Genomic DNA, 26788 nt, shown 5'->3' with positions numbered 1-26788 from the left:
TAAGACCCCTGACAGGATGATCAAACACTCGCTTGAATTCTTCCACAAATGCCACGTAGGACTCAAGAGAGCGTCTTGTCTGAGAGAAGGGTAAGAATGTAAGCAATGTTAGAGCGATCTGTGGGAAAACTTGAGGGTTGGAGCTTGAAGGTGAGGGGGCACTGGGTGAGGAAACCCTGGCAGGAACTGGGATCTCCAGTAAAGGGCTTAGGAGGTGGTAGTCGGTGCTCCGCCACAGGAGAAGGCCTGTCGCCACTCGGAGGTGATACAGAGGAAGGTGAAGAACCAGGGAGGCGTTCAAAGAGCTGGCGGATGGAACTCATCACATCGGCCAGGAGCTGAGAGTGTTTGGCCATTAGTTCTTCTTGTCGGCTGAGAATGGCTTCATGGCGCTGAAAAGATGCCTCGTGTTGAGCGATCACTGCCAACAGGTCCTTGGAACTGAGTGTTTCCATGAGTGACTTGGTTTTTCTGTCACAAGCCGGGCTAGATCTATGTTTCTGAATGTTGTTGATACTTCAATAACAGATAATGTATTAGTGTTTATGCTGGGATCTGTATGTTGTGGACATGTAACTTAAAAGTGGAGCATGGAAATCTCATGGATGTATACTGAAGAAAAAAGTTGTATACTTTTTATTTGTTTTTAACTTTTTTTTTTTTTTTTTTTTTCAGCGATTTGCTTGTTTCCCAGAGTTTTGACATATTTCATATACTCAGTATTGTTTCTTAATAGTTTCTTAACTAGCACCTCTACCCTTAAACATCTCCCCGTTCCCCTGCCATCCGTCTCTTTTTATCTGGTGTATTTAAACACTCATCTTATGTTCGTTTTCTTGTGTTAACATTTCCTGCTAGTGTTTATTAAATATTAGTGTTCATCGTCTTTCTGCGTCAAACCTATGATCTTGGATCATCTAGTCAAGCCAGCGTGTGACAGTCACTGATTTATCAAGAGCTCAAAGCATTATGGGTAGAATCTTTACAGTTTGTTCTGATTCATCAACACAGTTTCACTGATGATCCATTACCATAAACCCAAAACCCAGGATAGAGCGGTTGAGTGAATGTGATCTGGACTGTGTGGATGAGGCTTGTTGTGTCTCCAGAGACGCTTTAGGAGGACAGAATTCCTGCTCTGTGATCCACATACACTCCTGTTCTCCTGCTGATGGACTTTACAGGGAGAACAGTCACTATCTTATTGTGCCAGAATGAGTATCTGGAGGAAGAGCATCTCAAACTCCAGGACTGATAATTATTTCCAAACCGACACTCATCACCCCACCCCTTCCTGCAGATGCTCTTATATGACACTGATATAGACACATATTCTCCACTCCACTCAATCTCCCAGTAACAGCGTTGATCACACACACTCTCTCTACACAACACCTGACACACATCATTAAATCTGTCTGGATGATCAGGATACTGTTGCTCTGTTACAGTGTCAGTAATCACTGTGTTGTTCTCAGACAGACGGATGAGTTCATTCACTGTGTTCAGATCCAGAGTGATCCGATGGGAATCTGATGGAGATAAAACACATCACAATCAGGAATCATCAATCTGTCCATCTTTTAATCTGTAAAAATTAGGGGTTGCACGACTACTGATTTCTGCTAGTTGATTTCTTATCAAAACAATACTCGAGTTACTTGACTACTCGTGGTTCATGCTACTGTAAATGAAGATATGAAATAGTTCTTATCAATAAATGTTTATTAATTCATAGCATAATGCAACAATTATATGTAAACTCTCAAAACATGATAATTATGACATTACATATTTAAATTTTCATGTAACAGAGTAAAGCCAAATAAATCCGCGATAAACCGGGTTGCGTCAACAGACGATGATCATGTATAAACGATAGCCAGAGATACTGTCAAAAGCATCAAATATTGGCAATATTAAGAGGATTTGGTGTTTGCAATTAATGTAGGCCTTCTAGTCTATTATTATTGCTATTAGATTAGGCTACTTTTATTATTAAATTAATATTAATAAATTTGCCCTGCAATAATTTCATAGTGCATCACCACATAATTGACGTGCTGTGAGGATAATAAAAGATTAGGCTATTAGCTCATCTTTGAAAATGTTTTAAACATTTTTTAGGTCTATTATACAATGAATTATAGGCCTATAATTAAAATTATTAATAGTCTATAATATTTCCTAACACTGACTGCAGTCATCAATGAAAATTAAGAGCTACTTCAAGCACCGACTTAAAAATACAACCTGTTTAACACGAAATAATATTTTTATCATTTGCATATTTCATATACTCAGTATTGTTTCTTAATAGTTTCTTAACTAGCACCTCTAACTGTTATGATCACCGTCTGTTCCTGTCACTTCCCGGACAACATTCCCCATCATCCTCTCTGCCAGTCACATTCACACACTCCACACTAATCACCAGTGTTGTAGTCGAGACCAGCTCATTCGAGTCCGAGTCAAGACCGAGTCCAGAGAGGGTCGAGTACGAGTTGAGACCAAGACCAGAGAGGGTCGAGTCCGAGTCCAGAGAGGGTCGAGTACGAGTCGAGACCGAGACCAAAGAGGGTCGAGGGTCCATCTGACCTGCTGTGGCTGCCCGTGCCATCTGACCCTCCGTGGCTGCCCGAGTTCCTGGACCTGCATTGGGGACCCCGTTCCTGTCTGCATGCAGGTCTCCAATGCACACCATTGATTCTCAAGAACGGTGACGATAAATAAATACAAAATACTGACAAACAGATCAACTCTGAACATCACAAAACAAGCTACTGTCACAACAAAACAACAGAATAATAAAGCAAACATGAATAATCTACGAAAATTACAGGACAATTCAGCTGCATAATTTATTCATGCAGCAATGCATGATGGGAGCCATGGATGTGTTTTGATTGGTGGCTCCCATCATGCACTGCAACATGAAGCACTTTGTTTGATTGTCACCATTGTTGAGGGTCATATGCTGATTCTTGATGTCTGTGTGTGTGTTACTATTTTTATTTCTTTTAAATCTTCAGATTATGAAAGCTCTGCTGGAATCATGCGGTAACAGATTTACTAGAAAGAAATAATATAACATCTATATGGCCCGTCAATACTGGATGTCACCAATGGATCTGACCATTTCACAAAGAGAAAACACAACCATTATGACTGTGCTTCCCAAAGCATTGTAAACCTAAAATGATAACCTTTGGTTCACATCACTATTGGGAAACACAGCCCAGATCATAGTTTCTCTGACTGTAACAAATGTGCTTTACAAACACAAAGTTGGAGCAGCCAGAGATAAATTAATGTTAATAAATAGAGTCAAGAGCCCAACTAAAGGAAATGCTTTTCACCATCATGGTGACTTCAAACTAAACTTTCATTAAGACATTAACATCTAAACATCTGTTCATTCTCAGTAAGAACTTTTGTTGATGTATGACAGAAATCAAATCAAACTGGTTAATAATAAGTGTAATAATGTTTAATGGCTGGAAGTCAGGTGTAGATGTTGTGTCTCTCTATTTTTCTCTTGTTGTTTCTTCAATGATTCTGCTTATTTTCATCAGGTGTCTCCACTAATTGTCAATCATCACTCAGTCATCAATCAATTATCTCATTAACTTTAACACTGCTTCAGTGTTACTTTTTAACACCCGGCAAGATGGAGTCATATGTACACTTTGGGTGTTCATGTAACACTGGGGATTTTGCTGTGTGAGTCTCCCATCGTTACACTAACCTTAAACATCTCCCCGTTCCCCTGCCATCAGTCTCTTATTATCTGGTGTATTTAAACACTCATCTTATGTTCGTTTTCTTGTGTTAACCTGTTTAACACGAAATACTATTATTATCATTTGTTTCACTACACTGTTAAAAATCTTGCCTTGGTTTTACTCAAAAAAATTGAGGCAACTATTTGCATCAGACTTCTAAGTATTTTGAACTCATCTAATTTGAGTTTGACCACTTTGCTTTTACATGTCTTCAACATGCACCTATGAGTTATTTCTACTCAAATTTTCTCATAAAAATAATTTAAAAAAATGAGTAGCTGTAACATAATTCAAATGAGTATACATAATATTCATCTAAAATACCAGTATAATGTCCTAATTTAATCATACATAAATTGTATGATACATGTAAAAAACAGTATGCTGCAGGAATAAACCTCATATCAACATTACTGATTCATATGCCGTTCTATGCTAACCTGTCATCAAGCTAACGTCAGGCTCCACTTGTCACCACGACGGAAACCCCCAAAACTCCCAACATGACAAAAACTTTTCTAAATCCCACCTCAATAGAACATTAAACAATGATAACAAGTATTTTACTTATTTATCTTGCTTAAAAACACATGAAGATAAACAAATTAAACATTTTCTCTTCAAATTAAATCCGATGCAAAGCATTCTGGGAACTAGAAATCCCCTTGTCTGGCTATCACCAGACCAAGCTCAATTTAAAATTGAACATTGGTCTGGGGGGTCTGATATGTATTTTCTACTGCACACGAGGCGTGATCAACGAACATTATTCACGCAATTGGACAGTCCTTCAACCAATCAGATCAACGATACGGGTGACGTACTTTGCAGAGCGACGCGAAAACTCCATACAGGTTTAGTTTGTATTGGTTTGTAGCATTGATCAGCGGTTTGCAGAAGCAGCAATTTTGCAGGTTGTGCAAAAAAACATGAAAGTGAGTGGTATTTACACCCACTCAAGCGATTTGTTAGCTAAACTAAAGAAGTCATTCAGCATCGTCGAGGGGTTAAAAGGAATTGGAGTGACGGTTGTGCGAGAGACGGGTAGACGTCATCGTGTTATACCCGCCAAGCAAGCATCAGTGCCAGACATCACATAATTGGCACGCTTCCATTCTTACTCTACACCTTTTATAGGTAACAACATGTGGAGTACAGCGCCATCTCCTGACAAATACACAAACACAGCAACCATGGGAGAGGTGTTCTGCAATGCCCGTTTCAGTTTAAAATCAAGTCATCTATTGTCATGGTTTCAGAGACATGGCTCTCGAAAGTGTGGGAGAAACAGTAATTTTACAAAAGAAAACATGCAAATTGACATTTCTTCAACTTTATTCTGTTATAAATTTGTATTATAAAGATGCAAAACGTAATAAACAAAAATCTGAAAAGAAGTCAATATTTATTTTGTATGCATTAAATTTGTGTATTCGGTTTTCATTTAAATTTTGGTATTCACCATAGCATTTAAAAATACAACCACCGTTCATTTTTTGTTTTTCTCGACGTGGTTAAAAAATGAAAAAGTACACGGACCGAATGACAAAAAAAAAAAAGAACATAGTAAAAATAAATAAATAAATAAATAAATAATTCAACATGCATTTGTTTGTGGCAGTGCATGTGTGATCAGAATCGGTCTCTGTAATAATAATACTCTGGTTTGTGCATCTCTGCTATAGAGATCAAAACAGGTGTGCTTTAATGAAGTGCTGCAGAAAGAGACGTTTTGATGAGATTGATAGAAAAGGCCTATCATTATATTTCATGAGTGTTTTGTGTCAAAGTTTCTGCTTGTTTTCTCAGTGACTTACATTTTAGGAGGTCGCCTCTGGTGCTGGGAACAGTGTCTGTGGAAATCAAGAGACATGAAGAGTGTGATTATCATGTCAAGAGAAAATCATCCCTGCAAATTATTGCTAACACATTTCTAATATGATGATCTACATGATATGAGATGATGGAGGATCGTTTCTGATCTCAGAGATTTTGTTTGAGCTCTTCTTTACAGAAATCCTCCAACACAGAAGATATTTAGAGAAATGTTTTTGCTGTTTACAGAGCCCAGATACTGAAGTGCATTGCTGTCACAAGGAAGCTTATGAGTATTTTGTAAGTATTAGCCATAATAATATAACCTTGTGAACTTTAAAAATTAGTTGTATTATGTTTTGCTACAGAATTTTCATTTCAGATTTCTACCTTACACTGTCTGTTCATCTTTATTGGTGCTGTGGATAACAGTTTTTGTAATATGTGTATTTGTGTGTGTGCCTTTACTTTGTTTCAGTTTCGGCATTGAAGGGAAGAAATGTACTGCCAGACAGAGTGAGCAGAAGATCAGCACGGTGGTGAAGAGAGATGGCCATCAACCCACATGTCAACAGCTTCGTTCGGTCCTTTGTGTTTAAATGGAAGACTTCACACTGAGGGTCTGTGGCCTGTTTGCAACCATCCACATGCCCTTCAGTTAGGGGTGGATGTTGTGGGACACTTGTTGTTTTTGCTCACTTTTTAAGATAAATCAAATTGCTGATGCACTGTACCAGAGCCGTTGATGATGGGGCGAAAGATGGTGACAATTCTGAAATGTTTTGAAATGTTTAAATATATTGATTGAATAAAAATATATTTTTTAAATTTACTCTGTTTGGTTTGCATTTTGATTTGTAATGTTATTCTGTAGTATAGTCAGAGGTGGACAGAGTATCCAAAAACTGTAGTCGAGTCAAATATGTGGTTTTTGTGATGATACGATTAAGAGTGTGTTAATTGGCCTGCTTGTAAACTCCGAACTTCTGTTTATTTCATTTAAGACTTTTCATGCGACATTGATGCACTGTATGCTGATAAGCCATTTTGTGCTGCTTTTCCCAGGTATGTGTTTTATTCGGTTTTTGTCATGTTCTGTGTTGCAATATTATCCCCAGTTGACTGTTAGCTATTAGCACACATGCTAATAGCTTTCGCACGTCCTCTCCTGTGTAACTGCGCCATTTTAGGGCTGCGTTCTTCTCTCCTTATTTCATTTATACAAAATATGTAAAATGATGGTTACTTGAGTTTATAGTTTCTCTGTATTAATGTGAATTGTCTGTATTAGTGTTTTATATTTTATTTTCATGGATGTATGCTTTATTTAGAATTTTGTCCACTATATGTTCACGATCACTTTGTAAAAATGTGTAATCAGCAAAAATTTGTGAAAATAAAATAATAATTATAAATCAAACAGCTTATCCATAAGTCTTGTGAAATAAACAAGACATTAGCCTGACCACTTTGCAATGATAACATTCTCTCGCTTATATTTTTAGAGCGCCAGGCTACTCCGTCTTGCCTTTAATCATCTTATTTTACGTTCAAATATATGCATTATGAACAAAAAAACCATCATTATTTCCAATGATGTGCTGAGTTAGCTAGCTAGCTAACCTACCTGTCAGATTGTCCTACCCGAGCTTACTGCATGTGCACACATCAACATTACATCATTGTTGTCATGATAACACAAGATTACTGTATTTGCATTATTGTAAGGGTAGGTTTAGGGTTAATAATAAAGCACAATCTGATAAGTAGCATTTTTCGCTATCGATTTATACTTGTTCTAACGATTAATGCTATATCATATTGTGCTACCACTACTGTACTTGCATTATTATAAGGGTAGGTTTAGGGTTGGGTAGGTGTAGATGTTAATAAAGCCATAAACCACGTTAATATCACGCTGGAAGCAAAATCTGACGGCATTTCTCCCTTTGGGTTTTAGGTTTCGGGAAGAGAAAAAATTCCACCACCCCGTCCAAACTTTTAGGATATCGGGTATCAGATTTACACAATCCATACGCACAATGCTTCGGCATGTTTCCCTCACTCGAAAGCTTGACAGACCTCCCGTGCCTAGATTGCTCCCGCCCCCTCTGCTAAACCACGATTGGCCTGTGGCGGTTTTCGGGCGTGGCTTAGTGAAGGGTCAATTGTTACATTCCCTTAACTATAGTATGTATATACTATTCTAACCTATGTATTATATAATTATATATTTTATCATTATTAGCAATGATTATAAGTAATACTTAACAGTAAAATAACTATATATATATATGGAGTGGTGGTCAGAATTATTTGCAACCTTGGTAAATATGATCAAAGATGACTGTTAAAATAAATCTGCATTGTTTATTCTTTTGTCTTTTGATATTTAATTCATAAAATTAGCAAATATCTAACCTTTCATTGAAGGAAAAGAATTAAAAGTGGGGGGGGAAATCACATTATGAAATAAATGTTTTTCTCCAAAACACATTGGTCACAATTATTGGCACCCCTATAATTTTTTATGAGTAAAATATCTGAAGTATATTCCCGTTCATATTTACATTTTTTTTTAGCACACCAGGGTGATCATGAACATGAAATTGTCCAGCCATGACTTCCTGTTCCACAGGAGTATAAACATGAGGAAACGCAAAGGCCAAATTCCCTTAATCATTCATCACAATGAGTAAAACCAAAGAAAATATTTCTGATGTGCAGCAAAAGATTGTTGAGCTTCACAAAATAGAAAATGGCTGTAAGAAAAAAGCTAAAGCATTGAAAATCCCCATTTCCACCATCAGGGAAATATTTAAGAAGTTCCAATCAACTAAAGATGTCACAAATCTGCCTGGAAGAGGACATGTGTCTAAATCATCCTAATGTGAAGTGAGGAAAAAAGTTTGAGTGGACAGAGACTCTCCAAGGATCACAGCTGGAGAATTGCAGAGATTTGTTGAGTCTTGAGTCTCAGAAAGCCTAAAAAAGATGATCAAAAGCACCTACATCCCCACAAGCTGTTCGGGAGGGTTTCAAGAAAAATCCTCTGCTCTCATCCAGAAACAATCTCCAGCATATTCAGTTGTTAGGCAAGACTGGAACTTCAAAAGGGACCGGCTTCTATGGTCAGATGAAACCACCAGATGGGTTTGGTGCACACATGGATAAAAAGTACCCCATGTGTGTTAATGTTGTGGGCCTATTTTACTGCTGGAGGTCCTGGACATCTTTTGCTGAGACAGAGTAGAGACTAGATCAAGGGGTTTTCAGCTAGAGCTTGTTGAAGGGGTGAAATTCCCTGTGATCTTTGACGGCTGACGGGAGAGAGCTGTGGGATTATGATGTGTTGTCTATGACATTGTTAGATTCAGCAGCAGTTGCTCTTCTTGTTCGAAGCCAAACAAGAGGGCAGGAGATGGCTGATAAGGATGAAGATGGTGATCCTCCTGAATCCTCAAAGCCATCCTGCCCCGCATATGTACAGCTGTGTGAGATTATGAAACGTGCCTCTGGCAGACTGCAGATGCCATTGGAGCAGGTTAGAAAGAAACTGCCCGCGGACGGTTCGACGAACGGTTCCTTTTTTGCCATAATCCTCTAGCACCATAAGCTTTCCATTCCTTCCTGATTTTCATACTGAGATCGAGAGGGCATGGAAGGACCTGTATTCAGCTCGCATTCATCAACATCAGCAGTTTAATTTGCTGACGTCGATGGAGTGAGTATGGGTTCGCGTTCGCGCTGCCTACTGACGAGATGAGTGAAACTATCTCGTGATATAGGTAGACTTCAACACTCCATACGCGGCAGCAGTTCAGGCGGGTATTACTTACACACAATGTCTGTTTGTATGCATATCAATTAGACCCGCTGAAATTGGCTTGGTAGGTTTCTTATATTTATAATCAGTTTCCTGTATAGGATGTGGACTAAGGGCCTTGAAGTTCCATTAGGTTGGCTGGAATGATTTATTATTAGGGTAGTACTTTGTTAGTCCCCTTTATGGATGTGTTGGCTTTATTCTTTGCAGAATTTGCAGACACTGAAGCTACTGTTCATATGTATTCAGATGTCAGCTTTAACTAAGCCGCACTGTTAGCCACCTTTTGGTAAATTAGCTTTCTCTTCTGATAAATGCTAGAGATTTGAGATTAGCTTTCACTAACTTCAGATAGATCTATGTTTAGCGTTGGCCTTACAGGCTGCCTGACATTGTGTGCTTGGGTTGAGCTCTGCTCCTCTGAGCTTTACTGTAGAAATACAGTATTCTCAGAGTTTGCCTCCTCTCAGTTGAGAGTCGTTGGTAGAGGCTGTTGTTTCTTAGCCCCAGGCAGATCTATGCTTATGTGTTGGCCTTATAGGCCCACAGCTATAGCTGGCCTAGGCAAGAACTAGGGTTTAGGCAGTCTGCTAGTAGCATTTTATCCCCTTTTTATACTACCCCTGTTATGTGAGTGTAGTCTTTCCTAGTTCTGGTCTCCTCTTATCAGAGTTGTCAGGCCAAGTACTCCTCTCTGAGGCCTCCCTGTTGTACTCCCCTTGTTGGGTTCCTTTAGAGCCTCCTCAGTGCAAAAAAATCAAGCGCTGAGTAGATTCTAAAATTGAGCAGAGTGTTACTCCCCTCATTGGTAAGGGTAAAAAGCGCTAAGCTGAGTCCTGCTCTCCAGGATGCCCATCTCTACGCTCTGGTTTGAGTTAGTTACTGCCTCTTTGCAGTCACTATTACTGGATATCTTCTCTGAGGAATGTGAATTGAGAATCTGTGATCAGACAGGTTGCTGGCCAAGACTAGGTTACTGTAATTAGACCAAGTCGGCCTAACTGGTGACAATCAGGGTTGATTATGTTCCCCTGACAAGTGACTGGCTAGGGTTCCCCTGGGCCCCCTGACCACATTCCCTTAGAGCAGTGGTTCCCAAACTGGGGTAAGCGTACCCCTAGGGGTACGTGAGGTGACAAAAGGGGGTACGCGAACAAAATGCTGAGTAGTTCATTTAATTCTACCTTAAAATAATATTAAAATCGAGCATGTATTTCTAACTGGTAAAATGTCGTAAATCCAGTACATTTAATCAAATGACCTCATCTTTTGCAGTCAAAAATGACTCTATCCACACAAGCGGCATGCATATGATAGATTGCGTGCCGAATCTGCTGCCTTAAATCGCGCTAAATTACTGTCGTTCTCGACAATGCACCTTTGTAAACGTGGGGATTCAGCACTTACTCGCATGAAGAACAAATATAGATACAGATAATGGATTAATTTCGATTTAAGACTCAAAACTTCTCCGATACAAAAACATACCTTGTGTGAGTTCTTGTATGATGATAACGAGCAAGAATGCAATTGTTCCCAAATATATCCACATGACTGCAAACGTGACATTATTATACAACAGGTAAAAAAATAAAACGTACATTTTAAACACAGTACTGTCAGTATTTACTCTATTTTGCAATGAAGTAATAGTTCTAAAGAAAACCACAGCAGAACTACAACACATGTCTGTGTTTCGCGAACAATTCTGCGGCTTTGAACGAATCGTGAAAAAGTCAATGATTCATTCACAGCCACTTGCTTCGTTACTGAATGAATGATTCAATGACTCACTCATAAAAACAGTGACTTGCTGCCACCTACTGGCGGTTTTAGTTTAATATTTAAAAGTTTTACTTAGTTTTACCATCATTGCATATTTCTTTATTGAACATTTTTTATTTAAAACAGTATTTATTTTATAAAGTTATTCAGAAAGGTAAAAAATGCACTGGAAATCAATTTAGGGTGCAAATATTGTCCCTTAATGGTAAAGGTGTGACTGCAGTCGAAGTGGAAGAGAGGGGGTACGCGGAAGTATGGTAATCCCTTCAGGGGGTACTCCAAGCTAAAAAGTTTGGGAACCACTGCCTTAGAGGTACCCTCTTTTCACATTGGGATGAGGAAACTAAAACACAAAGTAAATTACAATTCTCTTGAACTCTAAAATCAAATTATGAATTAGAAGAATATCTCCAAAGTGTCAAAGACACAAAGCAGAAACGGATCCTGACCAAGTACAGGCTCAGTGAGCACAGTCTAGCCATCGAGACCGGCAGACACAGAAAGAGCTGGTTACCCAGAGAGCAAAGGGTGTGTGTTCACTGCAGGACAGGCAAGATCGAGACAGAGATGCACTTCCTCCTTCACTGCCACAAATACATATCAATTAGAGATCTCTACTTCACCAAATTCAGTAACTCAATAAAGAACTTTACAGCCATGAGTGAAGTAGAGCAAATAAAGATAATATTAGGAGAGGGACCGACAGCAGCACTGGCTGCGAGATACGTGTGGACGTGCCACAGCCTGAGAGACAGCAGGTGAATGTGTCTCTGCTTTGTGTCTTCCACAGCCCATGACAGATGTGAAGTTCAGCAGCTCCGGGCCTTCTTGTACACCTCCAGGGCCTCCATGAAAGTGGTGGGGTTCTGATCAAGGCGGAAGTCACCATAAAATGTGCAGGAGATGCTCTCAGCCATTTTCTTTTCACCATCTGTCATTTTTAAATGTCCTTCTACCTTAATAGAAAATTCAGGGATGGTGTTGACCATGATATTCAGTTCTCCCTCAATCTTCTGCTTGTTTTCCTCTTCTGAAAATGTCCGATCAAACACCATGACAGCCTGAGCTCCGTACGTTACACCCGTGACCACATGAGTCGCAGTTTTCTGGTCAAACACCTGAGGGTAGGTGATCTGGCCCAGCTGGGACATGGTCAACTGTTCGACTGGTGGTTTCACTGTAATTCATTGTAACTCTGGACTGTTGGTTTGAGGATTTGGTGTCATGCAGGTATTGGGCAGATCCTCCCACCTTCACCAGCCCTCCCAAGAAGCTGGCCTTCAGGGAAGCGCTCACATCCAGGAGACTGGACTTATCAGAGGGAGAGTCGGAGCTGCTGAACTTCACATCTGTCATGGGCTGTGGACGACACAAAGCAGAGACGGATCCTGACCAAGTACAGGCTCAGTGAGCACAGTCTAGCCATCGAGACCGGCAGACACAGAAAGAGCTGGTTACCCAGAGAGCAAAGGGTGTGTGTGCTTTCCTGTAGCTCAGTGGTTAGAGTGTGGCACTAGCAATGCCAAGGTCACGGGTTCGATCCCAGGGATTGCACATACTCAGATACAAATGTATAGTATAATGCAATGTAAGTCGCTTTGGATAAAAGCGTCTGCCAAATGCATAAATGTAAATGTGTTCACTATAATTATTTATTTAATTACATTTTTTAAAAAATAAATATTAACAAAAAAAAAAAAATATATATATATATATATATATATAATAATTGCATATGACACTTACCTATGGCGCTGATAGTGTCACTGGCTTCACTCACTCCCACTTTACCCACAATCCTGTAGCGGATCAAGTACCGCTTTTCAAACTCCAATCCAGTCAGAGTAAAGTCTTCATCAGGTGTGTTTCTGACAAGCCACTGTTCCTCAGAGCCAGAATCTGCTTTCACCGGCTGGTATTCTACTCTGTACTGCACAGTTTCTCCAGTCAGGGAATTCTGCAGTTTCAGGGACACACTGCGCTCCTTCACTTCCTTCACTCCTGGTCGGGGAGGCTTCGACACGGGCTGGAACTGTGTGTCTGTCAGCTGCCCTTTTTCATACAGATAGATGGAGGAGCCTGGACTGGATGGATCGGAAATGGCAGATAAAATGAATCGGTATCTCTTTTCATCTTTGTTAGCCTCTGAAAATCTTTTGAAAAGAGATAAGTTCTCTCTCATCTTTAAGATGACATTAAGATTGTTAAACCACTCTTTTGATGCTAACGTGCGAGAACACGGTTTCATTCCCTTATCTAGCTCTTTAAACTCAACATATTTCAGAAACTCCTTCAGGGTTGAAAGATACGGGTGTTCATACTTCAGAGATGTGAAGGTCAAGCACACCACAACATCAATATCAGGACTGAGGAGGAGGATGTTGAGACCATCTAAGTCTTCCATTTTGAATCTCTCCAGCTTCTTGGTTTGAGAACTCAAGAGGTTAAGTTCAGACTTTGCCTGATCTAACCACTGGTTAAGCATGTCAGCATTAAAACGGGAGCTGTAGTGGATACTCAGGATGTCTTCCAGTGACTTTTCCTCCATCTCTCCTCCTCGTATAGCAGGCAAGACCTTGGCCACTGCTTTCATGAGCACCATTTTGTAAATGTTAAGACAGTCCTGAAATGAACTGAGCCTCTCTTTGATGTCTTTGAAAACATTAACCAGTGGTTTATTTGAGAGGTCGTTGCATGTCCTCTCTGCCTCTAACAGCCCCTCTATTATATCTTCAGTGTTGGAAACCAGAAGCATGCTGATTTCTCTCTCCAACTGAGCTGCTTTTGTATCCAGAAGACAAAGAGGATAGAGAGAGACTTTTATTGGAACTGCATTATCTGGATTCTCCTTCAGGTGAACGGGGAGCTTCTTGTACACCTCCAGGGCCTCCATGAAAGTGGTGGGGTTCTCATCAAGGCGGCAGTCACCATAAAATGTGCAGGAGATGCTCTCAGCCATTTTCTTTTCACCATCTGTCATTTTTAAATGTCCTTCTCCCTTAATAGAAAATTCAGGGATCTTCTTGACCATGATATTCAGTTCTCCCTCAATCTTCTGCTTGTTTTCCTCTTCTGAAAATGTCCGATCAAACACCATGACAGCCTGAGCTCCGTACGTTACACCCGTGACCACATGAGTCGCAGTTTTCTGGTCAAACACCTGAGGGTAGGTGATCTGGCCCAGCTGGGACATGGTCAACTGTTCGACTCTGGTGGTTTCACTGTAATTCATTGTAACTCTGGACTGTTGGTTTGAGGATTTGGTGTCACGCAGGTATGGGCAGATCCTTCCACCTCCACCAATCCTCCCAAGAAGCTGGCCTTCAGGGAAGCGCTCACATCCAGGAGACTGGACTTATCAGAGAGAGAGTCGGAGCTGCTGAACTTCAAATCTGTCATGGGCTGTGGACGACTGTCCAAATCTTCACTCAGTGACTTCTTATCCCACAGAGTAACTACTGAAATGAGAAATGGCTTTAACAGTTACGTATGAGGACGCAATGAACTGCTGAAGCAAACATGCCAATATTTTTGTGCTTCATCTTTTGTCTCAAAATGACCACACATGTACTGTTTTGTTGACTCATGTTTGGGTGAAAAAGGAATAAAAATCATTTTAGTAGGTACTGTACAGCACCTGGAATGAAGGCATCCTTGCGGCAGTCATACAGCATACCAGGATACAGAGGTCTTCCCAGAGCTGCCACTTCAATGGTCTCTGATGCCATGACTGCAGTAAATAACAATGAACAATGAGGATTTACACATATGACATTTAATAATGACTACTTTATCATTCTTTTTTTCTTTTTTTTTCTTGTTACTGATTTCATTAGTCCTCAAATTCCTTAAAATGCAATCTAATTCAGTGTTTAAAAAACTCAAAAACAAATAAAGGCATAAATCCTTCCTTTACTGAATACAATCCAATAAATAATGTTTAACCATTGGCTGTGGTGAAATGACATATGCATCTGATTAGTTTGAAGACATAGTATCTGTCCTCTGTCATCCAGGCCTGCACGTGCCACTCCCTCTAATCCCTGGTTATCTGATGTTCTTCGTGAACATCGGACCAAACTCAGGGCTGCAGAGAGGAAGTGGCACAAATCAAAAGACCAATTTGACCTATGTAGCTATCAGTCTCTGCTCTCATCCTTTTCTGCTGAAATTCATGCTGCTAAATCCTCCTATTTCCACAACAAAATCAACAGCGCTTCAAACACACGTACACTTTTCAAAACATTCAACTCTCTCCTCTGTCCCCCTCCACCACCACCCACCTCATCCCTTACTGCTGATAATTTTGCTACATTTTTCACTGACAAAACATCTACCATCAGCAGTCAGTTCTCCGCTCCACATACACAGGAACACAGACCAACCACACACACAGCCACACACCTCCTCTCTTCATTCTCCCCCCTCACTGAGACAGAAGTATCCAAACTTCTCCTCTCCAATCATCCTACTACCTGCCCTCTAGATCCCATACCCACACACCTTCTACAAGCCATCGCTCCCACACTTTTACCAGCACTGGCACACATCATCAACACATCTCTCCACACTGGCACTTTCCCTAACACATTCAAGCAGGCTCGGGTAACCCCACTGCTTAAGAAACCCACATTAAACACGTCTCTTGTAGACAGCTATAGACCTGTTTCTCTCCTACCATTCATAGGAAAAACACTTGAACGAGTTGTTTTCAACCAGGTGTCATCTTTCCTCTCACAGAGCAACCAATTGGATGTCAATCAATCTGGTTTCAAGACTGGCCACTTGACTGAGTCTGCACTGCTGTCGGTCACTGAATCCCTGCGGATTGCAAAGGCTGATTCCAAATCATCAGTTCTCATTCTGCTCGATCTATCTGCTGCCTTTGACACGGTGAATCATCAGATCCTCCTTCTCATCACTGGGCATCACAGGTACTTCTCTGGTTTGAATCCTATCTCACAGGAAGGTCTTTCAGGGTTGCCTGGAGAGGGGAGGTATCCAAAGCTCATCAACTGACCATGGGTGTTCCTCAGGGTTCAGTTCTTGGACCCCTCCTCTTCTCCATTTACACTTCATCACTTGGTCCCATCATTCAGGCACATGGTTTCTCCTACCATTGCTATGCTGATGACACACAACTCTTCCTTTCATTCCAACCAGATGATCCCACAGTAGCTGCACGAATCTCAAGCTGTCTGGCGGACATTTCGGCATGGATGAAAGAACATCATCTACAGCTCAACCTGGCTAAGACTGAGCTTCTCGTCTTCCCTGCCAATCCGACTCTAAATCACGATTTCAGCATTCAGCTAGGCACATCCTCAATTACCCCATCAAATTCGGCCAGAAATCTTGGAGTAATCCTTGATGATCAACTGACCTTCAAAGACCACATTGCAAAGACAGCTCGGTCATGCAGATTTGCACTATACAACATCAGGAAAATCAGGCCCTTTCTAACAGAACATGCAACACAACTTCTGGTCCAGGCTCTGGTCATTTCTAGGCTTGATTACTGCAATGCACTTCTGGCTGGGCTGCCATCATGCACAATCAAGCCTCTGCAAATGATTCAGAACGCTGCAGCACGTCTCGTCTTCAACGAGCCCAAAAGAGCCCACGTCACGCCTCTCTTCATCTCTCTTCACTGGCTACCACTTGCTGCTCGCATCAAATTCAAGGCGTTGACGCTTGCTCACAGATCCACCACAGGCTCAGCACCCTCCTACTTCCACTCACTCTTACGAGTCTACACTCCTACCAGAAACCTGCGCTCATTAAAGGAGCGAAGGCTTGTGGTACCATCACAGAGAGGCACAAAATCACTTTCCAGAACATTCTCATTCACTGTCCCTTGCTGGTGGAACGATCTTCCTTCCTCCATCCGGAATGTGGAATCCCTGGCAATATTCAAAAGACAGCTGAAAACCCATCTCTTTCGTGAGCACTTAACCTCATCTTAAAAAAAAAAAAAAAAAAAAAAAAACCTTCTTATTCCTATCCTTTCACTTCCTCTAATCCCTCTCTATTGTAGTTTAGGATAATCTGAGTACTGCCTATAACTTGTATTATGAGCACTTCTTGTCTATTTGCCTCGTCATGACGACTCGCTTGTTGTATTCCTCACTTGTAAGTCGCTTTGGATAAAAGCGTCTGCCAAATGAATAAATGTAAATGTAAATATTTTTGTTCCTAATGCATTTTGAGTCTTCATGCAATACTGTTCAGATCAGCTCATAACATTCATGTCATGACATTACCTGTCCGTATCATTTTAAAGTGGCGTCTCACCTGGGGTCCTTGTGTGTATTCGTTATGTTCAGAAGTTGTCTGGTAATGTCTTCAGTTGAAGTCTGAAGCCAACTGCATTTTTTGGTCATATTTATAGTACTATTTTTTTAGGAAATGTTTCCTTAAAACATTTTTTTTCTGGAAGAAAAACTGGTTTCTGGTTAGACAGTGCATTGCTCAACAAGAGGGTATTGCTCTATACATTTTTCAGTCTAAATCACTTCCTCCCGTGTTTCGATTCGGTTTCTGTTACTGTCTCTTCCCTGTCCCTTGTTTGTTGGTTTGATTTGAGGTTATTTCATCTTGTTTTTCAGGTCTTGTTTGGCCTTCTCAGTGTTAGTTGACTAAGTTTCTTGTCTACATTTGTTCTGCTGTTATATCAGGACTCTGGTGTGATAGTTCGGGACTTGCAGCCCGGGCATCCTCATTCTTCAGTTGCCTTTCATTATTTTTTGTAATTTCTTTAATTATTTTTTTATTTATTTACTTACTTATCTTTTACTGCACTTCATTAGTTCAGTGTCCAAACAGAAACCAGTTTTAAAACCTTTTTATACTTCATGTGTTTTGCTTCATTTTTAATGTTGTATCTTATATTTCATATTTTAACCTTTATAAACTGATGTATTTTAATGGGTCTATTTTTTTTTTTTTTTTTTGTTCTTTTTAATTTTATTAATTGCTGTATTTATTGGTTCGTTCTTGTCTGTAAAGCACTTTGAATTGCATTAATTTGTTTAGAAAAGTGCTATATAAATAAAATTTGCTTGATTAGTTCACTTTGAAACGATAAATTACCCCAAGCTTTATTTACCCTCAAGCCATTCTAAGTGTATACGACTATCGTCTTTCTGATGAACACAGCTGGAGAAATACTGACAAATATCCGGACACATCCAAGCTTTATAATGGTAGTGAAAACGGTTCACGAGTATGAGTGTCTCCATCCACATTTATCCATCATAAACGTACTCCACACGGCTCTGGGAAGTTAATAAAGGCCTTCTGAAACGAAGCGATGCATTTGTGTAAAAAAAATTTATCCATATTTAACAAGTTATGAAGTCCAATATCTAGCTTCTGCCAGACTGCCTTCTGTATTCAAGTTACGAAGAAAGTGTAAACTGGCGTCGCATCAGTTTTTTCCAGAAATAGGGAAGGCGTAGGACGTGTAAGCTTTATGAACTGCAAGAGTTTTACACTATAATTGATTATTTGATCAGTAATATTACAACTTTTCATCCTGGCAAAAATTAATTTTTCAAAATGTCCTATTTACAAATCATCTCTAAATGGTAATTTTCTGGAAAAGGTTACTACATGCATGAAAGTATGTATAATTTCTCTTCTGTGAAGTTCATTATGATTATATGTTACTTGGTGTGTCTTTTTTTATCTTTCACCTTTAACCCTATATGATTATTCATCAAGTGTGTTCACATACAGTGAACAAATAAATCTAGATTTTAATTCAAAGAGACAAGATAGTCTATGCATGACCTGTCATTTTATTCTGAACCCTTAACACCGGTGTGATCAGAACGTTCAGTGCATCACGTGATCAGCTGCCAAATTCAAATGTGATTGTACGCTTTGGCTGGCGCTAAACGAGAGACGGATGCGTGCAACGCTTTTCGTATATCACAAATATGCAGTGTTTTCAACCACATCAGTGTTATCAATTGTTGTAGAAACCGTGATATTGTCACACTTGGTTACAGCAAAGGATGCGGCAGGATCTAAGTGCGGCAGAAAATGGTTTATTAACAATAACTATAAACAATACACTTGACTGAGAAACAAACAGAAGTACACACAATGGAGAACTGACGAAGAACAGACTGAAATACAAGGCCTAAATAGAGCAAATTAACAGAGCAATAAAACTTGGAACTCAATGAATGAATAGAAACACATATTCAGAACAAACTCAAAACGTGAACAATCAAACTCAAAACGTGACAGATACACTTAATTTTTCTGTATTCTTTGATGAATAGAAAGTTCAGTGAACAGTTCAATTGTCCTTTACACACAGAGATTTCTCCAGTTTCTCTGAACTTTTTGATGATGTTATGCACTGTAGATGTTGAGATTTGCAAAGATATTTTACATACAGTCAAACCAAAATTTATTCAGACACCTTATGCATTTCATTAATTTCATTAATTTAATTAATTCAGTTTATTCTCTATAGTTTCAAAAAATGGTAATAAAATATGACAAGATCTCAGAGTTAAACTGTGTCAGAAAAACAGCTGTTTTAAATTGTAATACTATTTCACTGTCACATGTCTGTCTGTTTTGGACTCTGTTCTGTTTGTGTCTTCCTTTGTTTCGTTTATTTAGTTGTCATGGTTTCTAATTTGATTAATGTCCTTGTTTCAGGTGTGTCTTGTTAGTTTCTCCCTTTGTTTGCCTTCTGTATATATACAGTGTATATATATATGTGTGTGTGTGTGTGTGTGTTTATTTGATTCTTCTTCTTTGTGCACCTATCTTTGTTCACAATATTACTGTTTTACTGAATTTTGGATTAAACAAATTCAGCCTTGGTTCGCAGAAGAGACAAAAACATTAATCGATTGTTTCCAAACTTTCGACAGGTACTGCATATTTTTGGCCTTATTCTGTGATCTTTTATTTTACATTGTATAAAATCCATAAAGACTACTGTTTATAGTACATAAACCAATCATAATATTGTCATAAAATATATGAAAAAATATTATAGATATTGATTATTGTTCAGTAGTTTATTTAATTTCTCATTAAAAGCAAATTGATTTCAAATTAAAAGCAAGAGATGAGATGAAAAAAATGAAAATAAAAAAAATCAGATAATAAAACTGGTATTATGCCTGACATTTCTGTGCCCCTCACTTCTGAAATGATGGCTATGTCTCTGCCTAAACCATAAATACTCACCCGCCCACAGGTTGAAGATCTTCAGGAAATGACGTAGAAGACTCCCTTGTGCTTTGTTTCTTTCTTGAGGCTCAGTTTGTAGTTATAGGTAAAGTCTACAGGAGACAATCGCAACTATAAAACAGTCCGCCAAAATCCAGTCAGTACATCAGTAACCAAACACAGATCACCCCCCATTTACTACCATAGTAGGAAAAATAAATGCTACGGTATCAGCTGGGGTGAGATCTGTTTGGTTACTTACATTCTTCCAAATATCGTCCTTTGTGTTCAGCTGAACAATTTTAAGCAAACAGGGTGCATAAAATATTGGTGTAAGATTATAGTATCATTCTCTTAATGGATAAAATATGATATTCCTAAAGAAAATGTTTAGAAAAAATAGAGTATACATTAGAGCAGTGAATCTCAACCTTTTTTGAGTAATGGTCCCCCGTCATATTTGGAACCATCCTCAAGGACCCCAGAATAAAATTGACTCATTGGTATCATTAAAGGTGCCCTAGATTCAAAAATTGAATTTACCTCGGCATAGTTGAATAACAAGAGTTCAGTACATGGAAATGACATACAGTGAGTCTCAAACCCCATTGTTTCCTCCTTCTTATATAAATCTCATTTGTTTAAAAGACCTCCGAAGAACAGGCGAATCTCAACATAACAACGACTGTTACGTAACAGTCAGGATCATTAATATGTACGCCCCCAATATTTGCATATGCCAGCCCATGTTCAAGGCATTAGACAAGCCAGTATTAACGTCTGGATCTGTGCACAGCTGAATCATCAGACTAGGTAAGCAAGCAAGAACAACAGCGAAAAATGGCAGATGGAGCAATAATAACTAACATGATCCAAGATATCATGATATTTTTAGTGATATTTGTAAATTGTCTTTCTAAATGTTTCGTTAGCATGTTGCTAATGTACTGTTAAATGTGGTTAAAGTTACCATCGTTTCTTACTGTATTCACGGAGACAAGAGCAGTCGCTATTTTCATTATTAAACACTTGCAGTCTGTATAATTCATAAACACAACTTCATTCTTTATAAATCTCTCCAACAGTGTGTAATGTTAGCTTTAGCCACGGAGCACTATCAAACTCATGCAGAATCAAATGTAAACATCTAAATAAATACCATACTTACGCGATTAGACGTGCTGCATGATGAACACTTTGTAAAGATCCATTCTGAGGGTTATATTAGCTGTGTGAACTTTGTTTATAGCTGTTTAAGGCAAGCGCGAGCTCCGGGGGCAGAGAGCATGAGATTTAAAGGAGCCGCGCTGGTAAGCCGCCTAACCCTAACCCTAATCAGCACGTTTATAATGATGCCCCAAAATAGGCAGTTAAAAAAATTAATTAAAAAAAAAAAAATCTATGGGGTATTTTGAGCTGAAACTTCACAGACATATTCAGGGGACACCTTAGACTTATATTACATCTTTTGAAAACATGTTCTTGGGCACCTTTAATGTCTTTGTGACAAACAAATGCAATCAAGTGTAATTTACTGCTACATTAGTTGACTTGTCCTATATTCATATAGTCAGTTATATTATACATATATTATCTTCTTTTATGGGAACATGTCAAATGTCAAAATATACAAAATAAAAAAAATAAATAAAAAAATAAATAAATCATATTCAGATATTTTATAAGGACCCCGTGGCATTACCGCTGGTTGAGAAACACTGAATTAGAGTATTGTGAGAAAAAAAAAAAAGTATCTGATGCTGAAGGTCTGAAATCAGTGAAAACTTTAAATCTAGATAGGCCAGAGTTTTATAAAGCAGTTTTTATTTGCCATGAAAGACTTGGACATTTAAAGGATTCTTGTGGCTTCTAGAGAAAACGCTCTTGAACTAATCTCCGGGAAAACAAGGGAAACCAGTTTTTCAAGAGACATGAGAGAAACTCTGAGGGGAAAATCACATACTGTCCATCGTTTGCAACGTTTGAGTGAAACATTCACACCCAACAGGAAACGACTGATCGCCTTCAGCTGATTCACGCCTGCAGTATAGGTTGTGCCGACCAAGAATGCGTATTTCCTCATGTGTGTATCTCACAGGTTTTTCCATTGGACTTTAATCCCAACCAGTAAATTAAGTTAAAGTTTGGTACTATGGCAGAAAAACAAACTCTCTATAATGAATTACTTTCACCAAATACATCATAAAATATAAATCGCAGCTGTGTAACAAGTGCATCAGAGCTACAATAAGCATCAAGATCCCAGCTATCAATAAAATAAAAGGTCCCCAGAATAGAGGTCTGCATTCCCGCGGCTCTCCTGCAGGACCTGGTCAGATTTACTGCAGCGAATGAAAGATAGTCGTGGTTGGTAACTCTGGTCTACTTTGGATGGGAACAGGCGGTCTGACAATAACCCAGCCGCTCCTGAGATCCTTTGACATCAGCGCATCCACACTTGAACTTGATGTGAACAAAACACTGGTTACATATGTAAGCGTGGTTCTGTGAATTCTGGACGCGTCAGCCAGCGCTCTAACCGGCGTTCTGTTTCATTCCTCCTGAACGGGATCAGTGGATGACCCTTACCAGCAAAGTCACGAGGAAATTAACTCACCAGAAGAAAAAACAGGATCACAGGCGATGCACAGCCAAGCTCACATCCTGAGAAACAGCAACAGTGATGTTGTAGAACACTGTTAGACATTTCAAGGGGTTTTTACAGATTTAAGGGTAATTAAGATTTACAGTACTATAACCGTATTTCAGTTTTACAGTAACTACATGGTACTGTAATTATGTAATACGGTGCAATTACAGTAAAAAACTCAGGTAATCAGTATTCTACTGTAATTATTTGTCCTAAATATAGATTTTATAATATTATATAGAATTAATTACATAAGTACTGAGATACAATTCAAACAGACAAAATTATTTCAAAAATATCATTTTTTTAATTATTTAAAACATTGCATATACATCACAAAATAAACAGTCTGCCAATGCTGGAAAGGATGTGTTAAAAATGACAATATTTACACTAATGAGAGAGTTTAGGGACAATAGTTTTGTGTTAATTTTAACTCATTAAGCTGTTATTGTTTTTTACAAAGTAAATGTGTCAAAAAGGTTAGCACAAAGATGTGTAAACTTGTTAAATTAACACATTATGTGTCGTCCTTCACTCCATGCATTATGTTAAAAAACAAAATTATGTAAAGTCAATGGTTGTTTAGCTTACTGTCAAAAAAATTATAATTAAATATCAAAAATATAAATACATTTTTAAACAGTCAAAAATGAAATGTCCAATGTCATTACTTACTCTCCCTCATGTCGTTCCACACCCGTAAGACCTTCATTCATCTTCAGAACACAAATTAAGATATTGTTGATGAAATCTGATGGTGAGGCCCCTATTGCCAGCAATGTGACTGAACCTCTCAAGATCCAGAAAGGAACTAAAGACATCGTTAAAACAGTCATGTGACTGCAGTGGTTCAACCTTAATGTTATGAAGAGACGAGAATACTTTTTGTCTGCCAAAAAAACAAAATAACTTTTCAACAATATGTATGATTTCAAAACACTGCGTCATGACCCATCTTTCTTGCAAAGACTGAGAAGCTCTTTTACACCAACACATGATACCCTCATCTATTACCAATTCACCTGCTAACTGACTGTTTAAAACAGTTTGACTTGGATATTAGGGCCCGATCACACGAAAATGCGTATATATAGTACAAGTGTGTAATCTCGTAGAATATATACGCCAAAATGAGTTTTGGCGTGCTTATGGTACGCAGTTTTTTGCGTGCATATGATACGCACTTTATGGCGTATTATACGTGACCCAGTCGTCTAGCATCACACTTTGGTCCTTGTCAAACTCGCTCAAATCCTTACACTTGCCCATATTTCCTGCTTCTAACATCAACTTTGAGGACAAAATGTTCACTTGCTGCCTAATATATCCACCCACTAACAGATGATCAGTGTTATTCTGGAGTTTGATTGTTTTCTGTGTTTCTTTTTCTATCTGTTGTCTGTGCAGATTGCTGACACCTGCTGCTGATCAGTGTGGAGATATAAGCGTCCGCAATCAGCCAAGAAGAGATTCATCTTGCTTGATGGTTTCCTTCACGTCTACATTCACAGACCCACTTGTTGTATAACTTGTGTGTGTTACTCTAACAATGCTGTGAAAATACGTGTTAAGGGTTTTGTAAGGAGTGTGTTCGAGTTGTTTTGACCTGGAGAGGATTTTCCTGTATGTTTTTCCACATTGAAACACTTGTGGTTCCAGCCTACAAAAAACCTTTTTGTAAACTTGTTTTCTTTAAATTAGGACAGGTTTTGTATTTATTTTGATCGTAGGCCTCATTGATCTGAGCTTATATTGGTCAGATATGACCACCCATTGAAAATGAATGTGGGAGTCAAAAACCAGAGAAACAATCAGTGTTCAGGAGCGTGTTCATCATGTTCATGTTCACATGTGATCTGGCAAAATAAAGGCCTCGGACCTGTGGATGTGTGGATACATGCAGACTCGTGCATCCGCGCACATACACACAATCATGTACACAAACCATTTTGAGTATTACAGGCTTTCCTTTTCACAAAGATGAACTTTATCCTCAGATCAATGAGGCCTATGATTAATCAGTTCCAAAAATAAATGCAAAATCTGTCCTAACTGAAAGACAACAAGCTGACAAAAAGATCCAATCCAATATTTGGTGATAAAGTAGCATAACGAGAGATTTATAAGCAGTTTTTTGCAGGCCTGTCATATTGAGCGGGAACACCACGAGCGTTAGAGGGTTTTCAACAGCACAAGAGTTAAACGCTTTCTCGTTTTGTGGATTGTTTTTCTTTTAGGGATTTTTATTTTAATATACAAGTTAGTTTCTGCTAAAATTAGTTAGCAGAATATTTTGTTATTTTTGGGATTGCATTTCCTGAAATAAATTGTATTATATTTTCACTAATTAGCCTTTATTATTCGCTACTCTTTTTGTCAGTAAAATAAAAGATCGCTTTATGGCTATCATGTTTTAAACAAATGAAAAGGTGTCAGGAGCACATCAACATCTCCCTTAATTTTTATTGTTAGTTTATTTTTCCCCTAGACCAAGAATTAAGGAAAGTAACTATATAACTAGTCAATTCAGTCCATTATAGATTATAGACCGTCTCTCTACATGTTGTATTTACTGGAGTTAAAGTTGGATGATTATTCTTGCCTTTATCCTCACCAGCCTCAGTCTGATTAACACAGAAGAAAAAAAAAGTTACTTGATTCTGACCTCAAATGGGAGAAAGTGGAGTGAGATCAGAGACCGTCATCCAAGGAAAAGTTTAGACATTCATAAAAACATTCTTAATTTTAGTAATTTTGAATAAACAAGCATGTAATTGAAACTAAGAATAACATTAGTCTGCTAGTCACATTTTGAGAGATAAACACATTAAACTTTCAGTCTGCAAAACACTTAAACTGAGAACTACCAAAACAGAAAAGGCAGCTTACACCCCTTTAATAATATCAAACATCAGAATCTCTTTTGTGTGAGTATATGGGTGGCTCTTAAAAGAGCCTTTGGGTGTGTGGGAGTCTCGGGGACTCTACTTGGAGCTGGTGTACTTGGTGACGGCCTTGGTGCCCTCAGACACGGCGTGTTTGGCCAGCTCACCGGGCAGCAGCAGACGCACGGCGGTCTGGATCTCTCTCGACGTGATGGTGGAGCGCTTGTTGTAGTGAGCGAGACGAGACGCCTCACCGGCGATGCGCTCGAAGATGTCGTTGACGAAAGAGTTCATGATGCCCATCGCCTTGGAGGAGATGCCGGTGTCAGGATGAACCTGCTTCAGCACTTTGTACACGTAGATGGCGTAGCTCTCCTTCCTGGACTTTCTGCGCTTCTTTCCTCCCTTACCGGCGGTCTTCGTGACGGCCTTCTTGGAGCCCTTCTTAGGCGCGGACTTGGCTGGTTCAGGCATGATGCTGAATGATCGCAGAACTGACGAATCAATGTGACTCACGAGCGACACAGAGGCTTTTATTCTCTACCATATGCTAATTTACACAGAGAGACGGGATCACCTGATTGCCTGTTTTCATAGGCCACACCCATAAACTCGTGTTTCACTGGACAACTCAAAGCCTCACGCGCTGAATGAGAGCCAATCACAGACTGTTAAATGATAGTCCCGCCCACCGCTTACAGTTTGAGCGACACCCCTCCCCCCAGTTTCCTTTGTTTCATTTCCCGCTCTTTATTTTCGTTTAATCGGATTTTGAAAAGACAAATATTCTGCAGGATTGTGTTTGAAAACTCCATATAGATTGAGAGAATTTTGG

General features: G+C 39.1%; 1 protein-coding gene and 1 pseudogene across 1 annotated transcript; both read right to left on the bottom strand.

The window, feature by feature from the left end:
- Window positions 1-5546: 5546 nt before the first annotated feature.
- Window positions 5547-17639, bottom strand: LOC125264087 (annotated as a pseudogene).
- Window positions 17640-25948: 8309 nt separating this feature from the next.
- LOC125265907 (histone H2B-like) lies at window positions 25949-26472 on the bottom strand. Its single transcript, XM_048186471.1, has one exon. It carries the CDS (start codon window positions 26425-26427, stop codon window positions 26053-26055), a length of 375 nt encoding a protein of 124 aa, XP_048042428.1. The 5' UTR covers window positions 26428-26472; the 3' UTR covers window positions 25949-26052.
- Between the last annotated feature and the right edge of the window lie 316 nt (window positions 26473-26788).

Source organism: Megalobrama amblycephala, linkage group LG3 (genome assembly GCF_018812025.1).
Source record: "Megalobrama amblycephala isolate DHTTF-2021 linkage group LG3, ASM1881202v1, whole genome shotgun sequence".
Classification (NCBI taxonomy): Eukaryota; Metazoa; Chordata; class Actinopteri; order Cypriniformes; family Xenocyprididae; genus Megalobrama; species Megalobrama amblycephala.
Note: the sequence above shows the minus strand (reverse complement) of the source record. Positions and strands in the feature narration are given on the sequence as shown.

Coding starts and splice junctions, on each gene's coding strand:
- LOC125265907 (XM_048186471.1), bottom strand. CDS start 26,427: ATGCCTGAACCAGCCAAGTCCGCGCCTAAGAAGGGCTCCAAGAAGGCC.